At 48.0% G+C, this 22,330-nt stretch overlaps 1 protein-coding gene across 2 annotated transcripts in view; it reads left to right on the forward strand.

Moving 5' to 3' along the window:
• The window catches only part of LOC138808475 (citron Rho-interacting kinase), a 168,209-nt gene extending 148,620 nt beyond the window's left edge, over positions 1 to 19,589 (forward strand). For both annotated transcript variants that reach the window (XM_069994746.1, XM_069994747.1), the window contains 13 exons: positions 571 to 675; positions 907 to 1,076; positions 2,302 to 2,382; positions 2,531 to 2,666; positions 5,659 to 5,798; positions 6,984 to 7,076; positions 8,680 to 8,788; positions 8,877 to 9,005; positions 9,854 to 9,934; positions 12,697 to 12,775; positions 12,889 to 13,068; positions 15,221 to 15,530; positions 17,016 to 19,589. In XM_069994746.1, coding sequence (XP_069850847.1) covers positions 571 to 675; positions 907 to 1,076; positions 2,302 to 2,382; positions 2,531 to 2,666; positions 5,659 to 5,798; positions 6,984 to 7,076; positions 8,680 to 8,788; positions 8,877 to 9,005; positions 9,854 to 9,934; positions 12,697 to 12,775; positions 12,889 to 13,068; positions 15,221 to 15,530; positions 17,016 to 17,039 — 1,637 coding nt within the window. In that variant the 3' untranslated portion in view covers positions 17,040 to 19,589. The remainder of the gene's footprint in view (positions 1 to 570; positions 676 to 906; positions 1,077 to 2,301; positions 2,383 to 2,530; positions 2,667 to 5,658; positions 5,799 to 6,983; positions 7,077 to 8,679; positions 8,789 to 8,876; positions 9,006 to 9,853; positions 9,935 to 12,696; positions 12,776 to 12,888; positions 13,069 to 15,220; positions 15,531 to 17,015) is intronic.
• Positions 19,590 to 22,330: the final 2,741 nt, after the last annotated feature.

The following is a 22,330-nucleotide window of genomic DNA, read 5'->3' on the forward strand; positions in this document are numbered from 1 at the left end:
TCCCAGTGTTGGCCTTGGAAGGCTTCGTTTTCTGTTTTGTTTTTGGTTATTGATTGATTTTTTTTGTTTTGGACTGCCTCGCGAGCCTTCTGCGCTTTCCCATTTTGCAAGTTAAAAAGCCAGATGACTTCTCTAAAGGTTATTGGTGCGATACTCACATCTATAGGTCTTCCCCCCGAAGGACCCGCAGGGTGCCGTCCCGAAGATTCCACCTGCTAATACACCTTCAGAGAACTTCCGCCTCAGCCAACTAACCCATAAATCCGCATCGTCATCAGAAATTTGACGGTGCCTCTCATCTGACACACTTTATTTTTTTTATCTTCCCTCTCTGCCTCCTCTGCACACCTTTCCCCCACCCTTGTCCTCGTGCACCTTCCTACACGCGTACCCTGTCTCTCTCCCTCCTTCTCTTCTCTTCTCTTCTCTTCTCTTCTCTTCTCTTCTCTTCTCTTCTCTTCTCTTCTCTTCTCTTCTCTTCTCTTCTCTTCTCTTTTCTCTTCTCTCTCCCCTTGTTCTTCTTGTTCCCGTTCTTTTGTTTTTCTTTCTGCCTTTCCTCTTTGTACCAAGCTGGACAGAGGCCGGTGGAAGAATTTGAGCTGTGCCTTCCCGACGGGGACGTATCTATTCATGGTGCCGTTGGTGCTTCTGAACTCGCAAACACAGCCAAAGCAGGTGAGGTAGAGCCGGAGGATCCCCATTGTGGAGGTGGGCTGGGTGTGGCAGATCAGGAAGGGGACACGGAGGGTTGGCTTTGCGGAGGAGGCCCACCTTCCTCTGCTCTGCGGCTTAGCTGTCCCTGGAATATGAAGACTCTAGCAGGGTCTCTCCTATCTCAGGGCCATCTGTGCCAGTAGATTGGAGGCAATGCACACCCCCAATCCCATACTTTCTGAAATCTCCTAGATGTCCCATACATACTGAAGATGGAGTCTCACCCACATACCACCTGCTGGCCAGGGAGATCCCTCTACCTGCTGGCTCCCAGCTTTCCTGACAAACAGCGCTGGGTTGCTGCCTTAGAATCAGTGGTCGCAGGTGGGCGAGTTTCAAGAGAAAAAGCAGAAGCTGATGCTGTGAGTATAAACCTGGAGCCCTGGAGCTTGCTTTGTTGAGTGGGTTGACCTTGGGTAACCGATCCCAACACTGGTGATGCCATTAGCTGGCTCAGTTTCCCTCTCTCTGAGGGGCAATGGCTGCAGACTGGCCTGGTCAGTTAGTGGTGGAGTTGAAGGCACAGACTCCAAGGCCACAGTGGGGCGGCAGCAGTCAGCTCAGGAGCGGCACGGTGAGCCATGCCAGTGTGCTTATGGTCCTGCCTCCTGTTTACTCTGGTTCATTCGTTTGATTGGAAGGCTTGCATTGTAAGCCACAGGGCTGCACAATAGTTTCCCAACAACCACGTCCACTTCAGGAGGGTTTTCAAAACCTTCCTGGCTGCTTTTGCAGTACAGTTATTCACCCTTCTGTAGGCAGGTTTGGAATCCTCCTTTTCCATAAGATGTGAGAAGTGTAGGTGCCTTGATTGACATCACTCCCCCTAAAACATTCTAAGATGCAAACATCACTTGTCTCTCATTGGCGTTTGCCCCACCAAAGACCAGATACTTAGCTTCTAATAAATGCTTCAAATCTTAGCAATGGGGGAATTCTTCACCGTGGGCATCCAGAAAAGAGCTTTTGCTGGTTTGTTTGGGTGAACTGTGTGAGCCTTTGACTGAAATCCACATTAATATGTGCACAATAGGCCCGTGGCTGTACTTGCTACAAGCTTCTGCCTGCATGGGTTCAGGTAAAGAGAGCCCAGGGCTTGTTTGCTGCTGATGCTGTGCTTTGCACCTTTGCTGCAGCTTAGTGGGGAAGAACCTTCCATGTGGCTTATTAATCTATTGCAGGTGACATCTCTGTAGTTTCAGCTTATTTCCTATCATAGAAGAACTTCCTGTGCCCGGGACATTCAGTGCCTTCTGCCTCCAAGTTGTAACTCGTCTCATTAGAACCTGTCCCAGAGATACCAGTTAATACCATGTCTTACTTTGCAGCCTCTTGGAGCCAGAGATTTCGGATATGGCTCAATGGTAGAGTGCTTGCCTAGCATATGTGAGGCTCTGGGTTCAGTCCCCAGCACTGCCAAAAAACCAAAATGGGTTGGGGTGGTGGTGGTGTGCAGAGGTGCAATCTAAGAGCAGATGTGTGTTTCTGACCTTCACTTTAAATTTCTTATTGTTTCTCTGGATGGGTTGATTATGAACAGATGAATCTATGTCGTCATTATTTTCTTTTTCTTTTGCATATGGAAAGAAATTGCTTGGAAACTCCCTGCTGAAACTGGAAGGGGATGACCGCCTAGACATGAACTGCACCCTGCCCTTCAGTGACCAGGTAATGTGTCCCGTCAGCTGGCAGGGGGTTCGAGCCTCTCATATTAAGAAAGAGAGGGTTGAGAAGGCTTTGTTGCTTCTGCTCTGGGATGGTCCTGAAGACCTTCCTGTGCTTATGTTCTGTCTCTGGAATTCTTCTACCTTCACAGGTGGTGCTTGTGGGCACCGAGGAAGGGCTGTATGCACTGAATGTCTTGAAAAACTCCTTAACCCACGTCCCAGGAATTGGAGCCGTCTTCCAAATTTACATCATCAAGGACCTGGAGAAGCTACTCATGATAGCAGGTCTGAGGTCCAGGACGCCTTTGGTCTTTTAGTTTAGTCTGGAAGGAAACAGTTTGAGGGCTGTATTTCGTGCTGGTGATAGTCGAAGGCTGGCCCTCCTGGCAGCCATTGGCTCAGTGGTGGTTCTTTGCTCTGTGTGTCTATTGATTCCAAGCCTCTCTCTACATTTGCTTTCCTCGTAGCATCCAATCTAGCCTAGCCTTACAGCCCCAAGGAGTAACTCATCATTTTCCCAAGTGGAGGAGGTTGTATTAGTCCACTTTCCTCTCTAGAATGAAATACCAGAGGCAAGCTACTAATGATGAAGAAAAGTGTATTTGGCTCACAGTTCTGGAGGTTCAAAGTGCAGAGGGCACAGCCGGCTGGGTGAGAGCCACCTGGTGGCTTCATCACCATGTAAATAGAACGTCCAGGAATGTGGGCAGGAGCAAGCAGATCACATCTCCATTCAGGATGGCTAGGTGGATTGCTGGGTGGATGGCCAGGTGGGACTGGGGATTTCTCCCTTTAACTCTCGGCAACCATCTTCTGAGAATGCATCACCCTGTGATCTATGAACTCTGTACTTGGCCCTGCCTCTCAAAGACTCCACAGGGTCTTCCAAAAGGACCACCCTAGGGACCATTTCCCAACCATGTCTAACCACAGGAAGGGACAGGCCTCAAAGACTCATTGAAGTCCAGCCCTTTGTTCTGATTTCATCTGTACCACGATACATCATGCCCCACGAGCGCTTCCCCATGACATGTGATCTCTCTTAGTCTAGGACCTCTCTTAGACCTTTCGTCCAGATTCACCACTCACTAATACTTTACGGGGTTTTTTCTCTCTCTTCCTCCTCCTCCCCCCCCCCCCCCCATGACTTATTTGAGTTAATTTTAGGAATGTTCTTCAGCATTTCAACCCAAGAGTAAGGGCATTCTTTTACATGAATATGACACAATCTGCTTTTCTCTTCTTTGGCAGTACTTTTTTTTTTTTTTTCCTTTTAAGAGCAACCAATAATTTGTCACCTCAGTATTTAAGACATCTGTTAGTTAGACTATGTTTCAGGCATGGCTGGATTCAGTGACTGAAATAATAGGATCAGGAGGTATCTTTTCTCAATCACTCAGCTCTTTGCTTCCTCTTCTCTCCCACTTCTCCCTCTTTCCCTCCTCCCCTGATTGTGTTTAAGAGAAGTTTAAAAATTTTTATCTTTAAGAGCTTTTATTTTTTAAATTATTTTAAAGTACTTGGACAAAGGAATTGCCATGTAACAAGGCAGTTTACAAATGCGATGTGTTTTGATCAACATTGGTGCGTCTTGATCAATATCATCTTCCATCGTTCTCTCCACCTCTACCAACCTTACTCATCCCCTCAAATTATAGAGCAGTTTTACATACACAGCAAACCGAGAGGAAGGTCTGGAGATTTCCCCTCCACCCCGCCCTCCACATTGCACATGGCCTTTGCACTGTCAGCATGCCCATCCAGCGGTGCATTTGTTACTATCTGTGGACTTCACTGACACATCATTATCTCACGAAGTCCATAGCTTACGCTACGTCTACTCTCATAAATTGTATGGGTTCTGACCAATGTATGGTGATGTGTGTCATATTGTAACATAGAGAATAATTTCATATGGTACAGTGTTTGCATTCAGGAGCTTTAACCCTTGTTCTGATGTAATTATCTGCTATTTTATCTCTTGTCAGATTTTACCTGTGACTCCAGTAATGCTTTGTTATAGTGCCCCTCCCCCCAGTTCATGATCTAGGCCTAAGAGTAATTGCATTTAAACATATATTGCAAGCATTCTTTAATATGGAATGGTTCCATCCTTTTCTTCCTTTACATCACATATTTGCATAATTCAGGCCTGTTGCTTTATAGCATGTATCCTCATTTTTTTTGTTCCTGTGCCTAGGAGCATATTTGAAAGTTCAGCTCACATTCTCCAATTTTATAGCTGCAGGTTCTTTCTCCCAGAATCTTGACTAAAAGTCCAACTCTCCTTCTCCTTTTTCTTTTCCTCCTCTTCCTCTTCCTCCTCCTCTTCCTTCTTCCTTCTCCTTCTTTTCCTTCTTCCTTCTTCATGTGTGTGTTTTAATTGATTGTTTTATTGGGGGGTGCTGGTTCCTGGACTTGAACTCAGGGGCATGTGCTCAGCTTTTTCCCTAAGGGCTGGCACTCTACCACTTGAGCCACACCTCCAGTCTGGCATTTTGCTAGTGAATTGGAGCTATAGTATCCTGTCTGTGCTGGCTTTGAATTGTGAGCTTTAGCTCTCAGCCTCCTGAGTAGCTAGGATTAGTAGACAGGAGGCGATTATTCTCCATCTTTCTTTTTTCCTCTACCCTTGCTCTCATTCCCCTCAACAGACGCATAGCTAGAATCACATTCTATGTATGTATGTATGTATGTATGTATGTATGTATGTATGTATGTATGTATGCATGCATGTGCATCATGCATGTGTGTGTATACTTCCTTTGCCCATGAATATGCATGTCCTTTAAATCAAGCATCCACAAATGAGTTTAAAAGGTCAAAAAAATGTTTAAATCTTAGATCTAAAGCACAGGCCTAAAATATGCTCACAGATTGAACATCCCTAAGTAGAAAACACAGAATGATCCAAAACCTAAACCTTTTTGAATGCCCACGTGAAGCCACAGGTGGACCTTTCCACACCTGCCCTCATGTGCTGGAGCACAGTTCAAACCACAGGTGTGCTAAACATACTGATAAAATTACCTTTGGGCTAGGTGAATAACACTAGGAAGTATCTACACTGCACAAATGCGTTTTGGTGCCTAGACTTGGATTTCATCCCACACTACCTCATTTATGTAGACACAAAAATTCCAAAACCTGAAAGTAAAGCCCTCGTAGTCCCACACACTGGGGATGGGGGACGCTCAGCGTGCTGTAGGGGGATAGTGAGGGATTCTGTCTGTCCCGTGGCTCCATGGCTCTCTCTGTGACCCTGCGTGGCCCCCAGGTGAAGAGCGAGCCCTGTGTCTGGTGGACGTGAAGAAGGTAAAGCAGTCCCTAGCGCAGTCGCACCTTCCTGCCCAGCCCGACATCTCGCCCAATGTGTTCGAAGCTGTCAAGGGCTGCCACTTGTTTGGTGCAGGCAAGGTAAGTTCTCCTCTGGCCTCTGCTGGTGGAATGTTCTTGAAAGTTGCACAGCCCCTCCTCCCTTGTCGAACTTACTGATTTAACCTTGAAAACTTGGTGTTATGAGACTAGCTTAAATTTCTTCTTCTGGGTGCCAGTGGCTCACGCCTGAAATCCTAGCTACTTAGGAGGCTGAGATCTGAGGATCACAGTTCAAAGCCAGCCCCAGCAAAAAGTCCCTATGAGACCCTTATCTCCAATTAACCATTCAAGAACTGGAAGTGGTGCTGTGGATCAATTGGAAGAGCTCTAGCTTTGAGCAGGAAGAGGCTCACAACACTCAGACCTTGAGTTCAAGCCTCACAACCAACAAAAAAAAAATTTCTTCTCTTTCCTTCTTTCCTTCTTTCCTTCTTTCCTTCCTTCCTTTCCTCCTTTCCTCCTTTCTTTCCTTCCTTCCTTCCTTCCTTCCTTCCTTCCTTCCTTCCTTCCTTCCTTCCTTCCTTCCTTCCTTCCTTCCTTTCTTCCTTCCTTCCTTCTTTCTTCTTTTTCTTTCTCCTCCTTTCTTCTCCTCCTCCTTTTTCTTTTTCTTTTGCTGGCACTTGGGTCTTGAATTCAGGGCCTTTCATTTACTGAACTGGCCCTCTTGAGTCATGCCTCCAGTTACACTTTTTGCTCATTATTTTGGAGATGGAGTCTCTCACACATTGTCATACTCCAAGTCTCAGTCTCCTGGGTAGCCTGGATTACAGGCATGAGCCACACACAGGTGATTCTGCCTTTCTGGGGACATTTGGTAATGTCTAGAGACATTCAGATTATCCAACTGAAGGTGTTGCTGGCCTTTAGTGAGACATGGCCACAATGCTGCCTATCCCCCTGTAATGCTCTGTCCCTCAGCACAAAGAACCATGTAGTCTGTCAGACATCAGGAGTGCCAAGGTTGAGAGAATCCACTCTGAGTCACTAAGGATTACCCTGGTGACCCTCTTATGGGGCCTGAACTCTGGGCCTGGGCACTGTCCCTCAGCTTTTCAGCTCAAGGCAAGCGCTCTACCACTTGAGCCACAATGCCACTTCCGGCTTTTTCTGCTTATGTGGTGCTGAGGAATCAAACCCAGGGCCTCATGCATGAAAAGCAAACACTTTACCACTGAGCCACCTTCCCAGCCCTCTCTTATCTTTCTTTTCCCTCATGCCTTTCAGATTGAGAATGGGCTCTGCATCTGTGCAGCCATGCCCAGCAAAGTCGTCATCCTCCGCTACAACGAAAACCTCAGCAAGTACTGCATTCGGAAGGTGTGTCGTGGTCTGGGCCATTCTGCTCTCCCAGGAAGGGGAGCCAGTGTGTGAAGCATCTCCGGGACCCCCTCCCCTCTGCCGTCCTTCAGCCTGGGGTGACCTCCCTAGCTCTACAGAGCCCAGAGCTGTTAGAGATCCTAGCAGCTGCTCTTGGTTCACTTCTGTTTGGGAATGGCCTCTCCATCCAGCCAAGGAATTCAGCCTTTTGTGGTCCTTATAGGGATCATGAGCTAGTATCTTCTCAGCACCCAGAGGATTTCTGTGAAGGGACAAGCCAGTGCTGCCTCTGTTTGACTTGTGATTAGGAGGTTGGGTCTCCCAAGAGCAGAGTGTTCGGTGAGGGTTGTCTGCAAGGCAGACGAGGTATGCTCAGTCCTTGGAATTTTTCTTGCTTTCAGAGAAGGTGTCTGCTGTCCCCAGATATCGGCCATCATTAGCCTGGTTTATTTCAGAGGTTTTTATGGATTGTCCCAAAAGTGAAAGGAGGAAATGAATGATGCATAGTGGCTAAGTACAGAAAAAGTCTGCTTCTGGGAAGGAAGTTGTTAGCCTAGTTTGGGTGTTATTGAATACCCAGTGGGGAAGCAGTAGCTGACCTGCCCGCTCTTCATAATTCTTCCCCAATCCTTAGGAATGACAAAATTGAGGCCTTAGTTTGATTTTCCTGATCTTTTCACTTCATACGACCTCAGAATTTCCCCCTCCTGGCAAGTGACTGATACATATTCAGTGCTGCTGCTGCTGCTGATTAAAGTTTGAACTGTTTGCTTCTGGAAAAGTCCAGAAACCATTGTATCTTTATGATGCCCGAGTAGCAGCTCGGAATAAGCCTGCCTGTGGGGTTGTTGTGTTTTGTTTGATGGCATTAGGATTGGCCCACAAGCGGGTACAAATAATTAGGAAGTAATTAAGACAGGAATGCAATAATGATGATGCCGATAATTGTGTAATAGAGTTCAAATTAGAAACTTAGACGCTATCAGGAAATATACTAAAGCCATGCATTCCAAGCACCAATAAGTTGGTATATTTTTTCATGGTGTCTCCCTCCCTGATAAAAATGCATTAAGTTCTGCCTTTTGGCTGAATTGGTGTTTCTTAACCCTTTTTGGATATAGTTTTGCCTTGTTTCCTAAAAGTCTGGGGTTGTGTGAAACAACATAATAGGGTAGCAGACAGGTCACCTGAGAGGTCACCTGGGAGGTCATCCCGAGAGGTCATCTTTTTTGTTTGTGTGTTGGTCGTGGGGCTTGATATCTGGGCTTGGGCACTGTCCCTGAGCTCTTCACCTCAAGGCTTTACCACTTGATACAGCACCACTTCTGGCTTTCTGGTGGTTAATTGGAGATCAGAATCTCACAGATTTTCCTGCCCAGGCTGGCTTTGAACCATGATCCTTAGATCTCAGCCTCCTGAGTATCTAGGATTACAGGCATGAGCCACCAGCGCCTGGCCTGGGAGGTCATCATTAGAGGCAGGAGCGGGTCTGCTGGTGACTATCTGCCAGGCTCGTTGAGATGCTTGGGGCTAGGACTAGGACAGCAGTGGGAATGGTGCATCCATGTCACCTCTCACGTCCTCTCCTCTTCTTCATCCTCAGGAGATAGAGACCTCCGAGCCCTGCAGCTGTATCCACTTCACCAATTACAGTATCCTCATTGGAACCAACAAGTTCTACGAAATCGACATGAAGCAGTACACACTCGAGGGTAGGGCAGGGGTCCTCCTCCCACCCCCTGTCAGGCTTGGGGCTGCTTGGAAGGCATTTCTAAAGCTGCTTCTTGCCTGTCTTCACAGAGTTCCTGGACAAGAATGACCACTCCTTGGCTCCGGCTGTGTTTGCCTCGTCGTCCAACAGCTTCCCTGTGTCCATCGTGCAGGTGAATGGCGCGGGACAGCGAGAGGAGTACCTGCTGTGCTTCCACGGTGAGGAATCCCTGCTGCGGTCCTGTGGGGGCTGGGGGGTGGGGCCTGGCCAGGTCATCGTGGCTCTGGGGCAGGGTGAGTTTCACAGGGGTATGGAGACAATCAGTTCACCTCCAGGGCCCTCTGTAGGTGTCCTCTCCCCAACCAGAGCCCTACCCTATCCCAGCTAACATGTTCTCCAAAGGACAGATACTCAACCCTCCATTTCCCCCATCCCTCCTGCATCTTACTATGTAGCTCCTCCTGATCTTGAATTCATGATCTTCCTGCCTCAACTCAACCAAGTGCTGGGATTATGGACTTCCTCCCTCTCCCTCTCCCTCTCCCTCTCCCTCTCCCTCTCCCTCTCCCTCTCCCTCTCCCTCTCCCTCTCCCTCTCTCCCTCCTTCTCTTTAGGTTTTTTCTTAATACTTTCCTCTTTTATTTTTTAGTTTTTAGTCTCTCCTTCCCTATCTCTGGCTCTCTGGCTCTCTTTCCCCCTTTCTTCCTCGTCGCCTTATTTCCTCCCTGTCTGTTTTGTCTCTTCTTTCTTCCCCCTCCCCCTCCTTTTCCTGCTCCCCTCCTTTTCACATGAAGCATCTTTAATACATTTAAAAATTAATTTTAAAATCCTCAGTTAATAAAACTGGGAGATGGCTCTGCAGAGATCCTCGGGCTGTCACAATCCAGTTCAATCTGGCAGGTGGTCCCCCAGGCTCTTCCTTGTTCTGTTGTCACAGTGTGTATCTCTCTCTCTCTCTTTCTCTCTCTCTCTCTCACACACACACACACACATGTACATGCACGCATACACACACATACACATCTTCCATCTCTGCTGACACCCCTGTGTTCTTTACACCTTGCAGAATTTGGGGTGTTCGTGGATTCTTATGGAAGGCGTAGCCGCACAGATGATCTCAAGTGGAGTCGCTTACCTTTGGCCTTTGGTACGTGAGTCATGGGTGGGGGCTCCTTTCACTAGCACTGGTGACCTGGGAATTCTTGTTGGCCTAAGCACAGTGCTCATGGAATCCCTGAGACCAAGGGCCGTGCATAATAGTTCCCCAAAGACATTTGCGAGAAGATTCTGAGGCTCGCTGAAAAGTTGATCAGCTACCAGTCCCCAGGCCAACTGCGAAGACTGTTAAATTTTCGTGATCAAAGCAGGAGAAGGGGAAATGTTCCCTGTGGGTTTAAGTCACTTTCAGAGGCCCCATAGTACCCATCTGTATAACTAAACATGAATTAATTTACCCCGTTCACTCTAATTAAGCAGGACAGTTAAGCCATGCCTTTTGTGCTGGGGTTTGGCCTTGTGTTTGCTAGGCAGATGTGCTGTCAGTTGAGCCACCCCAACTCTTAGCCTTTAGTTATTTTTCAGGTAGGATTTCCCATTTTTTGTATGGGGCTGGCTTCTAATTGTGATCTTCCTAGCTATGCCTCCCTCAGCTGGGACCATGGGTGTGTGCTTATTTATTGAGATGGAGGTCTCACTCATTTTTTTCCATGGGCTGTATTGAACCACAATCCTCCCAATCTCCAGCTCCAAATAACTAGGATCATAGGCCTGTTTCACCCATTTCATCTGGCTGGCCATGCTGATTCTTTATGTAACTGTAAACTACACTGCAGTGAACACCTCTATATTGATCTTTGTACACTTGTCAAGTAGTATCCTCTGATCACAAATCCCAAAAATATAGAGCTTCTGGTTCAAAGGACAGACACACACACACACACACACACACACACACACACACACACATGTATGCACGCACATACACATGCAAATGCACATGTATATGCATGTGTACACAAATACATAAACTTGTACCTATGTGGAAATTCTAAAATACTACTATGGCCAAAATACCCTTCAAGACTATTTTATGTATTTATCTACTGGTACAACTTACTGCAGCTGAGGATCCTGTGTTTTGATTGGACAGCCCTGCTCCGTGTGGTGAGAGCAGGGGCACCGGGACAGTGAAGAAGCCAACACAGCTTCAACACAAGGCAGGCAACCCTTGGGAGCTCAGTAGGGGCTGGTGTCAGGAGGCCACGCTTCCTCCTGGAGGAGTCCTTGCCTCCACATGTCCAGTTGGCTCCCTCAGGCCACATGCAAAGCAGGGAGCCTATCCGAGGCTCAAGCACTGGAGCCTGGAGTGACAGAGGAGGAGCAAAGTAATAACTTGCCACCAGGAATGTAGTGACAATGGCCTTTTCCCTCTAGGGGCCCCAGTTGGCCCGTCATCTTCCCCTTGTCTTGGGGATCAAACCTAGGATGTTGTACTTGCTAGGCAAGTGCTTTGCCACTGAGCTACATCCCAGCCCATCAGTCTTTCTTTTTTTCTTTTTTGGTTAAAATTGACATTAAAAAAAATCCGTTGTTTTCAGTGCTATTCTCTCCTCTCTCTCTCTCTCTCTCTCTCTCTCTCTCTCTCTCTCTCTCTCTCTCTCTCTCTCTCTCTCTCTCTCTCTCTCTCTCTCTCTCTCTCTCTTTCTCTCTCTCTCTCTCTCATAGAGCTTGCACTCTGGGCCTGGGCACTGTCCCAGAGCTCTTCAGCTCAAGGCGAGTGCTCTGAAACTTGAACCACAGTGCCACTTCTGGTTTTCTGGTGGTTAGTTGGAGATAAGAGTCTCACGGACTTTTCTAGCCCAGGCTGGCTTTGAACCGTGATTCTCAGATCTCAGTTTCCTGAGTAGCTAGGATTATAGGCGTGAGCCACTGGCACCTGGATACCAGCCTCTTTTTTTAATTGACGGTTTTGAAGCTACACTGGATACATCTGAGGTAAATAGGTGGGCATTCTCTTGTCTCCTCATCCTTCTAGCACTTTATGCAAATACAGGGATATAAGACAGTATATTATTTTCTGGTTCTATTATTTGTTGTTGCTGTTTGTTTGTTTGTTTTTTGCCGGTCTTGGGGCTTGAACTCTGGGCCTGTATGCTCTCCCTGAGCTTCCTTTGCTCTACCACTTGAGCTGCAATGCTACTTCTGGCTTTTTTGAGTATTACTAGAGATTAGAGTCTCATGGGGTTTCCTGCTCAGGCTAGCTCGGAACTGCTATCCTCAGATCTCAGCTTCCTGAGTAGCTAGGATTATAAGCATGAACCACCGGCACCCTGCTTGTTTTGTTTTTATTGAAATGGGAGTCTCAGTGTGTAGCTCAGACTGACTTTGAACTTCTGATCCTTCCTGCCTCAGCCTCCCGAGTACTGGGATTCCAAACCTGCACCCCTACACCCGACAAAAATTTAGATTCTTATCACCATCTTTTAAAAAGTTTTTATTACCAGGGAGTGGTGCTGTGGCTCAAGTGGTAGAGTGCTCGCCTTGAGCTGGAGTGCAGGGACAGTGCCCAGGCCCAGAGTTCAAGCCTGTGACTGACAAAAAATGTTTTTATTACCAATAAAGTCGTGCACTTTACACATTGCTTCGAGGTCCTACACATATCTCTTCAGCTGTGCAGAACTCCATAGGTGACCCTGTATAATGTACAACTGAATTGATTTCCCATCTTCTGCTGTAACCAGCAATGCCTGAGCACGGGCATGCGCGGTTATCCTGGCGTGTGGAAATATTTGTGGGATAAATCCACCTACCTGGGAGTGCTGGGTCACAGAATGTGATGCAGCCAGGTTTTGATTTGCTCTCTCTCAACCCTTCTTTGCCTCACACTCTTCCTCCATGGTGGCCACGCAGCCTACCGAGAACCCTACTTGTTTGTGACCCACTTCAACTCACTTGAAGTCATTGAGATCCAGGCGCGCTCCTCTCTGGGGTAAGCACTGCTCTGCCCTGCTTCGGTGGGCGGCTACAGAGCAAGGTGTTGGGGCCTGCCCAGCAATGGAAGTGACCTTCAGGGAACATAACTCTTTGTCTGTCCCTCCCCAGGACCCCTGCCCGAGCCTATTTGGAAATCCCAAACCCACGTTACCTGGGCCCTGCGATTTCCTCGGGAGCCATTTACCTGGCTTCCTCATACCAGGATAAACTAAGGGTCATTTGCTGCAAAGGAAACCTCGTGAAGGAGTCTGGCACTGACCACCACCGGGTGCCCTCCACCTCCCGCAGGTATGGGACCCCCCTACCGCTCCCTCTTTCCCGGGGGCAAGGGCTGGGCTGAGGAGCACAAGGAAACCTGGCTAAACAGGCAGGATGTTTCTCTTTCCTTTATAATCACGTACAAACCACTAGGATTTTGAGATCTTTGGCCGTGGAGTGGTATGTGCCTGTGGGAGGGAACGGGAGGAGACTTGGAAAAGTGGAAGGTTCTCTCCCTTTTCAGGAATTTTCAGTGGCTCTGATAGGAGCAGAGCAGGGGTTGCGTGTGCTTCTGGGGGGAGACGATATGCTAGTGCAGTCCCATATGCTAATGATGCTCGAAGCCCCAGGTGAGAGACACAGGAGCGATTAGGGGTCACAGACCCGCCAGAGCTGCTGAAGGTAGTGGGGAGGAAGCAGAGGCCCACAGCCTGAATGTGGTGGCCAGAGAGGACCATAAGGCTGGGATGGCTGGGAAGGAGGGCTTCACTGTGAGGAGCTGCTTTTACTGCCTGTGGTGGAACATGGTTCCAGTCTCAGTGAATAGAGGCAGAGACGATGGGTTTGCTTTCCTGCCGCTGCTGGGTGGGTCTGACATCAGCAGTTCATCCTCCATTTTCGCTTGGCTTGGGGGATGATCTTTGGCAGAGCGGAGACACCTGGGGTGTGGTTCACCGCAGGCCTCCTTTTCCTGCAGTTTAGCAGAGAAGCAAATTCATCTTTCTGCAAGAACCATAACATGGAGGTGATAGATCACTGATTGTGAAGGGATATGGAGATGAAGGCTGGCCACGTGGCCTCAAGGCCTTGAAGGAGGACTGTTATCTTTCCTTTGGTTCATCTGGACTGACATCCTGAGCCAGCCTGCTTCCCAGGCAGGGAACCCCTTCCCTCCTCCCCTGTCTGCCTTAATCTGTCCCTGTGGACACATGCTGTCATTTCTCTTCCATTACAAAGAGGCTAAGTGCTGTTTTAGTTGGATTTGTTTTGTTGTTGTTTTGTTTTTTTATCAGTCATGGGGCTGGACGCTGTCCCTGAGCTCTTCAGCTCAAGGCTAGTAGTGCTCTACCACTTGAGCCATAGTGCCACTTCCAGCTTTTTCTGCTTATGTGGTACTAAGGAATTGAACCCAGGGCCTCATGCATGCAAGGCAAGCACTGTACCGCTGAGCCACCTTCCCAGCCCCTAGCTGGATTTGTTTTGTCTTCCATATTCAATGCTGTCTTCCAAGCTGGAACCTGAATCTCCACAGTTCGCCTATGTGGTAAGGGGGTGGAAAGGGCCTTTAGCTCCTCAGTGAACTGACCACTCACGGAATGGTCTCCAGGCACTGTCCTCTCTGTGTTCTAGATCTAGCTTCTTCAGAGAGGTGATTAGAGCCATGGGTCTGGAACAGTCTTCACCAGGACTGGGTGGCAGGTGTTTCAGACCAACAAAAAGTCCCCAGTGGAGCTGGCAGGTAGCTCAGTGGTAGAGTTCCTGCCTCACATGCATGAAGCTCTGTTGTGGGGAGCAAAGGAGCCCCAAGTATTTTCACCCAATTCATTATTTACCATCATCTTCTAGGACCAGGACCTTTTTTTTCCTTCTTCTTTTTAGCCAGCTGGACTGTTGTGTTGCCCTGCTCAGTTTCCTAGCTGTAGCTTTCATCATCTCAGCCATGGCTGAGGACCGTTAACTTTCTGACCATGCACAAATGCCACAAAGACTGAGGAAGTCACCTAGCGGGAGAGGTGACGATTGTGGCATCTGTGTCACCTGTGATGAATACAGGCTTTCTCAGAAACACTCCCTGGCATCAGGCTCATGGTGAGCCTTCTGTCTCCTGGGTGGGTAGCAGACTTAACTGCAAGGCATCCTTCTGCCCCTTCTCAGCTCTGGAAAATGGCAGAAGGATACTGTATGGGAATCCCAGCTTGCCCCTACCCCTCCATCCCTGTCTTCTTGTCTGTGGTGATGCCTAGAGACACCACCCCACCCCACCTACGAGGCCTCTACTCTTGTACTGTGAGCTTGCAATAGATTAAAAGCCGGTACTAAGAGCAGGAAAAGGAAGCCAAGCATCCTGCCCTCTTTGCGACTCAATGCCCAGAGTAAAATACACTTAAGTCTTCATTGTGTTGCTCATTTCCTTGGATGAGAAGGAGCCACCCTCCTCAGCCTGCCCCTCTCTCCTTGCCAGTAGCCCCAACAAGCGAGGCCCGCCCACGTACAACGAGCACATCACCAAGCGCGTGGCCTCCAGCCCGGCACCCCCTGAAGGCCCCAGCCACCCCCGTGAGCCAAGCACACCCCACCGCTACCGCGACCGAGAGGGCCGGGCCGAGCTGCGCAGGGACAAGTCTCCTGGCCGGCCCCTGGAGCGGGAAAAGTCCCCTGGCCGCATGCTCAGCACGCGCCGGGAGCGCTCCCCGGGCAGGCTGTTTGATGACAGCAGCAGAGGCCGGCTGCCGGCGGGGGCCGTGCGGACCCCCCTGTCCCAGGTGAACAAGGTAAGGCCTGTGCACAACCCTCGTGGAGGCGGGAGGAGGCCTCGGGGTCACTGTTGTGTAATAAATAAATAAGGGTTGGGAAGGTGGTTCAATGGTAGAGTGCTTGCCTTGCATGCATGAGGCCCTGGGTTCGATTCCTCAGCACCCCGTAAGCAGAAAAAGCCAGAAGTGGTACTGTGTCTCAAGTGGTAGGGTGCTAGCCTTGAGCTGAAGAGCTGAAGGACAGTACCCAAGCCCAGAGTTCAGGCCCCACGACCGACAAAAGAAATAGGACACTGTCGCTGAAATTCAAGGCCTAGCTGGGATTGAGGGGGAATACATGTGAGTTTAGGAAGAAAAGGCTTCCTTTATTTCCGAAAGGCTTCCTGAACAAACAAGAGCAGGTATTTGTGATGACGTGGACATACTGCGGAAGAGCTACGGGGAATGTTGTTTTCTGCCTAGAGGCCGCTGTTAGCGGCGTCTGGGTTGTCTCAGTTATTACAGTATGTGTGATCCCCTAGTTTAAACACACCACCAATTCTTCCATGCAGTGCCGTGAGCATCATGCTTTCCCACAGATACACATGTACATGTTGGATTCCTTCCCCTCCGCCCCCCCCCCCCACAAAGGCTACAAAAACTTGTGAAAGACATCACCTTTTAGAAGAACTTTTTTCTTTTTTAATGTGTATGTCTGTGAAAAGCCAGCTCATGCTTAGCTTTTTTGCTCAAGGCTGGTTACTCCATACTACTTGAGCCACACTTACAGTTGGTGGCTATTCTTTTTTCTTTCTTTCTTCCTTTTTTTTTGGGGGGGGGGTGCTGGTGTTTAATTGGAGATAAGGATTTCTTGGATTTGTCTTGCACGGCTGGCTTCAAAATTGCAATCCTTAGTTCTCAGTCTCTTGAGTAGCTAGGATTACAGGTATAAGCCACTAGTGCCCAGCAAGAACTTGAAGAACTTTTTGAAAGTTTTTAACCATGTGCATATATTCACCTGGGTGAATATATAGAGATTAGAGAGGTTAGATTTCTTAGAGATTAGAGGTTTGAGATCGAGGACGGGGGTGTTGGCCTGGAATGAGGCAGCTGGCTCAGTGAGACAGCTAGGCTCCGGTGCTTCTTGATCTTTGATGGGCCTCTGTTAAGCCCCCAGAGGCTGATTTTCTGCATGGTATTTTCCTTCTAAAATTACCTACTGTCAGCCCTTTTGTTGCAAAGAAAGGGATCAATATAGATTGTTGTGGGTTTTTTCCCCATAAAACTCTTACGTGCACATGCATGCTTGTGTGCATACATGAGCACATACAAAGGAGGAATTCAGGTTGGAGCATTTTCAGTGACTTTACTTCTCAGACTGCCCCAGGCTTTGAGGGTTGGCGCTGTGATTTGCCCCTGCCCTGCACAGCATCCCTGTCAACCACTAAAGGACAGATTCTGTGCTATAGACCAGCAGTTCCCAGCTTCATCTGACTTCTTCCTTATTTGTACTTTGCTTCCTAGGTCTGGGACCAGTCTTCAGTATAAATCCCAGCCAGAAAACCAACAACTACTCATCTCAGTCTGCAGGAAAACACCAAATACACTATGGATGCCCACTGTGGGGGACCCTAGCGCCTGCCTGCCTGGCCAGCCCCTGGCCCAGCTAGGCCCAGCCCCATTCCCGCATAGACACCCCTGTCTCCAGGGGATGAGGGTGGCTGAGGCCCTTGGGCGCCTCCTCCAGGCACCTTCCTGCAGTCTTTCTCTTTGCACTTTGTTACTCCCTCAGCATTCACAGACTTTGGTACCTAGCTGTGGCCTGTACCAGTTCATCACCGGAAACCAACCCAGACCCTAACTGTGCTTAGAATACTACTTAGCTATTGAAGATCTTAGGGTTGGTTGGTTTTCTTTTGTTGTTGTTTTTGGTTTTTTCTTCCTTTGTTTCTTTTGTGTTCTCTTCCTCCTCTTCTTCCTCCTCTTCTTCTTCCTCTTCCTTCTCCACCTCCTCTTCTTTTTTTTTTTTTAAAGAGAACGGAATTCTTAATAGATTTGAATAGCAATGTATTTCCTGTTGTAGTCATTTTTAGCTAGATCACATCATCAGGTCTTTGCCCCTGAAATATAGTATAGAAAAGTCCGTCTGCCAGTTGGCTAACTCCCGCCTTCATGTAGCTGCATTCTTTGTCCCAATTCATTCTCATAGATGGCCCTGTTTTATCCAGGGTGACATCGTAGCCAAATGTTTACTGTTCTCATTGCCTTTTATGGCCTTGACGATTTCCCCTCCCACCAGCTGAGAATGTACGGAGGTCATCAGGCCTCCTTGGAGGCAGTAACCTGGGGCCAAGGGACCTCACTGAGCTTTCCCTCTCTGCCCCTCAGCGTCTCATCTCCCCCCCCAGCCTGCTGTCCCTGCTCTCCCTGTAGCTTTGGCCAGGAAAGCATGCAATAGACTTGCTCGGAGCCCAGCATTCATGGGTCTTGGGGTTGAGCAGGGGCCTGGGGTCACCCACCTCCTGTCCCCCCATGGTGTGTTGCTCCCCACTTTGGGATGGGGAAGAGACCTGTCCGGGAGCTCTGCATGGCGGTTCACTGCATGTGCTGCCCCCTGACCGGGCTGCCTCACCCACCCACCCCACCCCTTGGGTTGCTCTGCCAATGTATTGATGCCATCCCATAGCTCCCGCCGAATCGAGACCCTCTGACCACTTGCCAACTAATGGCAACATCAAGCTACAGCCTGTAGCACTAAACAAACCAACCAACCACAAAACGCTCAAGCCTTACGACCAGAGAAGGATTTCAGCAAACCACACCTCTCTCTCTCTCTCTCTCTCTCTCTTTCTCTTTTCCCTTGACCTTCACGCTTCCCTGCCGACTTCCTTGAGATGACTCTGTTCACACAAAACCCAGCACGGTTCTATCCCACGAAACTGTGACTTTGCCCAAAAGAGCCTTTCCCTAGGGCTAGACCTAAGACCCGGATGTTGGAGAGAGAAAGCCGCATCTCAGCTCTTCCAGCTCAACTCTGTGGGGTTGGCAGGTCCCCCCTCCGGTGCGGTGCGGCTCACCCTCATTCTCTCTGCCCTCTCTCGAGTGTAGAGTTCCTGGAGGCTTTGCAGTTGGCAAGCTAACTAGCGGCCTTATTTCTGCCTTCAATCTCCCTCGAGGCCTCTCCTGCTGTGAATTCGTCACCACTCTTAGGCACCTCCTGACCACCGAGGCACATCCTAGGTAGGCTGAAAGGTAGATAGACTTGTTCCCCTGGGAGCAGGTGACCGTGACTGTGTGTTCAAACCCATGTGTCCACAGTTCAGGTCACTTTCCAGATTGCAACCTGGCCTAAATACCGGCTCCTTCCTGCTCGTCTCTTTAACCTAAGTGCTTTCTTGTTTGAAACGCCCATGCACCTCCATGTCTTAGCCCCTTTGGCAACGTGTCCTGCTGTTGTGTTTTATGTGTTGCTTGGATTTTTGGGGGGGTCATTATGCTCTTCCCCCCACCCCCCAGGGCAGATCTGACTGAATGTTTGCTGAAGTTTTTGTCTCTTGGTCCATAAGTATTTGGAAAGGTCATTGATAATTGGTCTTTCAGTCTTGGCATTTCATTTAGGATCTCCATGAGAAACGGGCGTCTTGAGCCCTGAAAATGTATATCGTGTGTCTCATTTGTGAAATGCTTCCTGCTATATAGAACTAGCTCAAAAGACTGTACATATTTACAAGAAACTTTATATTCGTAAAAAAAAAAAGGAAATTGAATTGGTTTCTACTTTTTTATTGTACAAGGTGCATTTTTCAACACTTACTTTTGGTTTCAATGGTGGTAGTGGTGGCCAGCCATCTTCACTGGAGGGTGGTGAACTCCGTGTGACCACCAAGATGCCAGCAGGAAATACCGAAAACACAAAATTGCAGTCAAAAGCTTATTAGCATAAATCAGATTCTAGGTCTCCAAAAGTACAGGCTTTTTCTTCATTACCTTTTTTATTCAGAGTGAGAAAGAGAACATAAGGAATAATTGAAGATCCACCTTGAGAGGAATGCACTTGGTTGTTGCAGAATAGTGAAATAAAGCAATGATCTAAAAACATTTGCTTTGGTGCAGTGATCTCTTTGCTTGGCAGAGACCATGAAGAACATGCCGTGAGCGTCGGTCTGGGGTCATACAATCTGGCGAGACCTTTACTCTGTGGGAGGCATGGTTACAGCATGCAATGATGCTACTATCCTGAAATCAAGAGCTTGGTGACATTCACTTCCACAAGTGTGACACCATTGGTTTGGCTGGTAAATATTCCCAGGGAACTATGAATGGGTTATTAAGGCCATTTTAGAGGTCTGGAACCAGGAAAGCTGCTTAAAGTAGTCAAGTAGGCCATTTAGAAAGGATTACTCAAGAATAGATTACCTACGCTGCAGCTACCCAGGAAAGCAGGTTGAGGGAAGATTTCTCCCATCCCCTTAGGATGGGGTCATTGAAAATTTAATAATATGCATTCCTTCAGAGAGAGCACTCTGCTCAAGGTAACCAAAAAAGTGAGCACTTCTGTTTTTAAGTGGATGGATTTTTATAGCCTGCAAGTTAAATTTTCACTACCATTTTGTTATATTAACTAGCTAGGTCAAGATAAAACATTAGTTTTGGCAAATGGTGGGATTGTTTATTTATTTATAGCTATACTTGGGTCTTTGACCTTGTGATTGCTAGTAGGCACTTTAGTGCTGAGCCATACCTCCAGTTTTTTTTTTTTTTTTTTTTTGTTATTGATGTTGGACATGGAGCTTGAAGTTAGGTTAGGGTCTGGGTGCTGTCCCTGTGCTCTTTTGCTCAAGGCTAGTGCTCTACCTCTTTAAGCCACAGCTCTTCTGATTTTTCTGGGGGTTAATTGGAGATAAGAGTTTCATGGACCTACCTGCTTGGTCTGGATTTGAAATGCGATTCTCAGATCTCAGCCTCCTGAGTAGCTAGGATCACAGGCATGAGCCAAACAGTGCCTGGCTGCCTCCAGGTCTTTCTTTTGCACTTACCCTTTTAGGAAAGGTTTTGTTTTGCTTTTTCCTTTTTTTGGCCAGTCCTGGGGTCTTGAACTCAGGGCCTGGGTACTGTCCCTGACTTCTTTTGCTCAAGGCTAGCACTCTACCACTTGAGTCATAGCACCACTTGCGTTTTTTCTGTTTATGTGATACTGAGGAATTGAACTCAGTGTTTCATGCATGCTAGGCAAGCACTCTACCACTAAACTACATTCCCAGCGCCAAGGTCTTGCTTTTTGCCCAGGCCTCTTCATGAACCATGGTCTGCTTCCCCCCCCCCCCCCCCGCCCCTTTTGGGCTTCCTGTGCTAGCTGAAATGACAAAGCATGTGCCACCATGCCTAGCTTCTTTCCATTGAGATGGAGTCTCATAAACTTTATTACTTAGGTTATCCCAGAACCACAAGCCTCTCAGACTTGGAAACTGGGATGAGAAGTTCCCACCACGTGCTTAGCTATTGGTTGAGAAGGGGTCTTGTATGTATGCTGAGGCTGGCCTCAAACTATGATCCACTGTTCTCAGCCTCTAGAGTAGGATTACAAGTACCAACCACCAGGGCCTCACTCAAGTTTTTCAATAAGGTAATCTGACTGTGACCAAAATTTAGCCTGCAAGGTCCTCTATCTGGCATGGCTTGTGATGGGAGCCAAAGAGAATTCTAGTCCTCTTTTGTATTTGACTGTTGGCCATAAAAACCTGACGTAGGATTACAAGGATGAAAAGAATTCAGGGATGAAGTGAAATGTCAGAACCTTTCTTTCCTTAGAACATTAGAAAATTCCAACCAGTCATTTTGGCCATTGTCCTTAGATTCTTTTTTTTTTTTTTTTTTGGTCGGTTGTGGGGCTTGAACTCTGGGCCTAGGCGCTGTCGCTGAGCTCTTCAGCTCAAGGCAAGCACTTACTACTTGAGCCAAAATGCCACTTCCAATTTTCTGATGGTTAGTTGGAGATGAGTCTCACAGACTTACCTGCGTGGCTGGCTTTGAACTGTGATTCTCAGATCTCAGCCTCCTGAGTAGCTAGGATCACAGGTGTGAGCCACCAGCACCTGGATTCCTTAGGATTCTTGATGGCCTGAATGACTTCAAAAGCTAAGTGAACATGAGTTAGTTCCAAAAGGAATATGCCAAGAAAGGATCTTTGGATCCTAAAGATCAACCACAAAGAAACGACCACCAAATTACCAATTGCACCATAGAAAGAGGCTGTCCTTCTTTGCTGCTACTCCTGTTCCTTAATGAACCTGAAATCCAGTGTCAGGTTTTCTGTGCTTCCAACTTAATTTTCACAAAACTAAAGATGGAGTCCACAGCAAACTGCATAACCAGGAACTTGAACCATTCGGCCCCAAAGAGATGTTTTGCTTAATAAGACTGACAAGCTAATCTATCTGCAGAATTGGGCCTTTTAAATATGGTTGGTTTTAGAAGGCCATTCCTGGGGATTTAGGTTAAGGCTGGCCTTCCAGGGCTGAGGCCTGGGAACTTTCTGCCAATCCAAGCAGTTAAGGTGCTTTGTTCCTGTGGTTCTCAGCATGGGAGAGTATGCTGCCTTAGAAACTATTTGGTGATGTCTGGAGATGTCTTGATTCTCATAACTGTGGTGGTGGTGGTGGTAGCTACTGGTACCCAGGGGATGGGAACTAGGGATGCTGCTAAACATCCTCATCACAGAGAATGACCAGGCCCCAAATGTCAGCAGTGCCAAGATTGAGAAAGGAGTCTTGTGCTATTGCACTTGTCCCAGTCACGTTTCTTTCTTGGTGGTTTTCATACTCCTGATGCTATCTGGAGTA

This window comes from Dipodomys merriami, unplaced genomic scaffold (genome assembly GCF_024711535.1).
Source record: "Dipodomys merriami isolate MVZ:Mamm:240054 unplaced genomic scaffold, mDipMer1.0.p SCAF_45, whole genome shotgun sequence".
NCBI classification, from domain to species: domain Eukaryota; kingdom Metazoa; phylum Chordata; class Mammalia; order Rodentia; family Heteromyidae; genus Dipodomys; species Dipodomys merriami.